A 4152-nucleotide genomic window follows, 5' to 3' on the forward strand; every position below is an offset into this window, starting at 1 on the left:
ATGGCACATAAAGCACCTAAAGATCCTAATGCATCTAAAGTATGCAAAGCATCTAATGCACCTAAAGCACCTAGACTACATGTAATACCCCCAGATCCTTATGTCCCTGCTCCTCCACCTACAAGACCAGGTCAAATATATTTTGAGTTTCGAGGTTGGTTTAACTCTAAGGGTTACTGGAAGGGGAACCAAGATTTGAAGAAATTAATTGCAACTTTCTTGATTCCTACACAAAGGGATAAGCTTCATAATGGTACATTTCGATACATTATGGCTATGGAGAATTTCAAATGCAGTATGAAGTTGGTTCATTGTCTATGTCTTTCTCGAATATTCACGAATGATCGAGACTCGATTAGTTTCAAGATTTTTGGCTATGATGTTTCCTTCACCCTAGAAGACTTTCACATTATGTGTGGTTTGCGGATCACATCATATAATGTTGAAAAACCAATTAATCGAGAGAGAAATATTCTGAAGCGCTATTTTGGTAAGTCTAAGGGTGTGACTTTGAAGGATATTCGAGATTTTATGACTCATAATGAAATTCCAAAGAATGATGTGAATCACATACACGTATGCGAGAGCGATCGTGATGCTGTGAAGCTTATGAAAATTCTTGTTGTAGAGTCTATTTTGTTTGGAAAAAAGACCGAGTCATTTATGATGGAGGAGTATGCATCTATTGTTGAAGATGATAAGGTTTGTGCTGAATATCCTTGGGGTAATGTGGCTTATGATAAGCTCATTTACTCACTGAAACATGCATTGGACAAGCAAAACAAATTCCATGCAACTGAGTATAAACTTGGTGGATTTCCTTATCCGTTATGTGCTTGGTTCTATGAGCGCTTCCCAGATATTCGGGAGAAGTATATAAGAGAGGATGAGTACCTTGATACCCCTCAGGTTCCCGGGATGTTACGTTATGTATGTGTGGGAGAGCCTAAATTTCCCGAACTTTTTGAGATGTTCAGTAGTCATGAAGCAAGTTACCTTTTTTTTGTCTTTGTGTTAATATGTTGACGTATTAGTTTTTTTCTTCTCATAATATACTTTTTTGTATTAAATAGAAATATCGCAGCTTTAGGGTATTGGATATAATTCCTACATAAGAGGAATTGAATTCAATGCCTTTAATTGGCCAATTACCATGCAGCCGGATTCGTTCAAAGGTACTTAACGCGGGTCCTTCAATTGGTGAATCACCACGTACTATGAGTCGATCAAAATAATCGAATCAAACTCATGTTATTGGTGAATCACCACGTAGTCAGAGTCGATCAAAAGAAGCGAATCGAACTCCTTTTATTGGCGAATCATCTCGTACCCAAAGCCGTTCTTACCGTTCTACAAGTGACTTTGATGATAATGAATTACCCGACACAATATGTTCTGTAAGTTTTGATATGAAGTTTTTTGGTTTTGTGTTTTGTAAAAGTACAACATGTCTTTGAGTTGAAGTTTTGTTCTATATCTGAATTTTTGTTGTGTGTCTATTCTAGAGATTAACGATGGAGGTTCAAAGGCATGTAGAAAAATAAAGAAGCACAATCGTGAAAGAAGTTTTTAATAAGTTTAAAAAGGAGGAGCGATCTGCTTTTGTGGATGCGGTTTTTGTAAAAGTGAAGGTAAACTAATTTATAGAGAAGTCTTTTTATTTCTGCTGATGTTATTCAGATTAATCATTGTTAGTAATTTTTTTTCTAGGAATATTTCGATGAGAAGTTTGAATAGTTGTTTAAGATTGTCAACAAATCAAATGGAATGGATGATGACAATTTTGATTTGAGTAACCATCGAGAATATGATAGGGGGAACGACTGTTACGAACATCCATCAGATATTAATGTTGTTGATGATGCATTAGATAAAGTCGCAGGTGTAAATGCTATACGTGAGGAAACGACTTTTGTAGGCGATCAACATGTTCAAGAACAATTTGAAGAGGAACGTCCCAGTGCTGATAGATTGAGCAGAGACGGAAATGATGAAGCACAGTTATCAACTGAGAATATTGGAAGCAAGCAAGGTGTAGATAATCAAGCTGTTGAGACTGAAGAACATAATGCTCATGATGCATTGTGTAAAGTCGCAGATGATAATGCTACACATAAGGAAGCGGATGTTGAAGTCGATGAACATGTTCAACAACAAGGTGTAGACGAACAATCCAGTGTTTGTAGACAGAGTAAAGATGGAAATGATGAAGAGTTAACAACTGAGAAAGGTTTAGATGATTAAGTTGTTGGCACTGAAAAACATGCACCGAGTTGTCCTTTGGAAAGTGATATTGGAAAAGGCAATTTGTTTGGCGATAGAGATCAAGCACCTGTTTGTACTTTAGAACTGAAAGCGAGTGATATGTCTAGCACTATTGGGAAAGACAATCGATATGCAGGATTACTAGCTATTTGCAAAGAACTTCTAGGTGGTGATATACATGAAATTGTTACTACAGGTACAAAGTGTGAAGTTTATAATATTTCAATGATACCTTAGATTGGAGCTGAAGTTTTGTTTCATGTGTTTGTGTTTTTTGTAAAAACTACAACATATTTTTTTGCTGAATGTTTTGTTTTGTAACTGGTGAACTTTTGTAACTGTCGAACCTAGAGCTGAAGTGTTTTTTTTTGTAACTGTCGAAGTTTTTGTTTGTGACTGTCTAACTTCAGCCTTCTTAGAGTTGAAGTTTTAACTATTTTTTTTATAATATCCTGTAGTGAAATTTTCACTACAGGTATAAATTTTTTCTACGTTATATATATAGAAAAACTAGTTGATCTATTCACCCTCTTTATGAATATGCAGTGGAAGTTGAAACTAGTCGTGCTTCAATTGACACAACTCAAAAACTCTCTGATGATGCTGAATTGAATGAAGGTAGAGTTGAGAAAAACCTTCCAGAGAATACTCCAATGCTCCTCAACGTTGGTATGAATGAAGCTGTAAATGCTGATATTGACAAAGGCATGCAGCCTGGGGAAACCACAGCGGAAGATAAACGTCAAGGTATTCTATAGATCATGAATTTATTATATTTGATTGAAGTATATTTTTTACAGTTTAAAATTTTACATACTTTATTTTCTTTTTTGTGTTTTTGAATGATTTTTCAGAAAGACTCGAGGCAGCTCAAAAAGAATTTGGTGAGCTTATGCAGATATATGAAAAAGGAGAAATACATATATTCACACCTGTTGCCTCACAGACAGGTATGAAGTATGTTGGTATTATTTTATAAAATTTAGTCAATATTATTTAGTTTTTTTTGCATGAAGATACAGGATCAGTTGGAATGCAAACACCATCTGTGTCGCAACATTTAGACATGGTAGTTATTTTCTGCAATTCAGTTACAAGCTGTTTTTTTGCCTAATGTTTATTTTCTATCAGTTTTATTTATGTTTATATTTTCCTTGCTTTTGCAGATCTCATCTGATGCATCAGACTTCTTCCAAAACCTAAGAGAAAGAAGATTTCCAGTTTTCCTATGTGTGACACCAGTGATATCCCCAACTTCAATTTATGTTCATTTTCACTTGGTAGTACACAAGGGACTGATTCAGAAGGTAATTCTACTGCTGTTGTTGTTCGTGAAGAGACACGAGAACGTCGTGAACAGCAGGGAGTTGGTCAAGCATCTGCCACGATGGTTGTAGTTTTTCCCCCTACTGCTGAACAACAGCAGTTAGTTGTGACGGAATAGCAGGAAGAGCAAGCAAAAGGAAAACCAGATAAAAAAGGGAAAAAGATTTGTATGAAGAGTATTTGGTTGAGAGCTCCTTATGTAGTTTATAAAAAAAGGGGCGGGGGGCAAGATTGGAAAGTAGGAAAGTATACAAGAAGGTGTCCCTTCCATTATGTTAATCAAGATAGTGGATTGATCGAAAGATTTGCAGAGTGGTTGGAGATGGATGCCAGTGAATATGATTCCAATCAATTCAGATTAGCTGGATTTGATATTGCGAAATCATTCTTTACCGAGCTTATGGATCCTGACTCTGATCTCGCGGATGAAGTAAGTTATTAAGTTTGTTTTTTGAATTGGTTTTCAACCGTATTTCCCAAAACTTCAGCTTATTTTTTATAGTAAAGTTTTTGCGCTGTAATTTGGAAAACTTCAGCTTTATTCATAGAAAGTGTTGAAGT

General features: G+C 35.6%; 1 protein-coding gene across 1 annotated transcript; it reads left to right on the top strand.

Annotated features, from left to right (window-relative positions):
* Positions 1-1737, top strand: LOC142182287 (uncharacterized). Its single transcript, XM_075256493.1, has 2 exons — positions 1-909; positions 1711-1737. The coding sequence occupies exons 1-2, from the start codon at positions 1-3 to the stop codon at positions 1735-1737; spliced, it is 936 nt and encodes a 311-aa protein (XP_075112594.1).
* The last annotated feature ends 2415 nt before the right edge of the window (positions 1738-4152 follow it).

The sequence above is a fragment of the Nicotiana tabacum genome, chromosome 6 (genome assembly GCF_000715075.1).
Source record: "Nicotiana tabacum cultivar K326 chromosome 6, ASM71507v2, whole genome shotgun sequence".
NCBI classification, from domain to species: domain Eukaryota; kingdom Viridiplantae; phylum Streptophyta; class Magnoliopsida; order Solanales; family Solanaceae; genus Nicotiana; species Nicotiana tabacum.

Excerpts from the sequence above, each read along its gene's own strand:
- LOC142182287 (XM_075256493.1), top strand. The coding sequence starts at position 1 with ATGGCACATAAAGCACCTAAAGATCCTAATGCATCTAAAGTATGCAAA. Across the intron at positions 910-1,710 it reads AGTACCTTGATACCCCTCAG|GAATATTTCGATGAGAAGTT; the intron begins GTTCCCGGGATG and ends TTTTTTTTCTAG.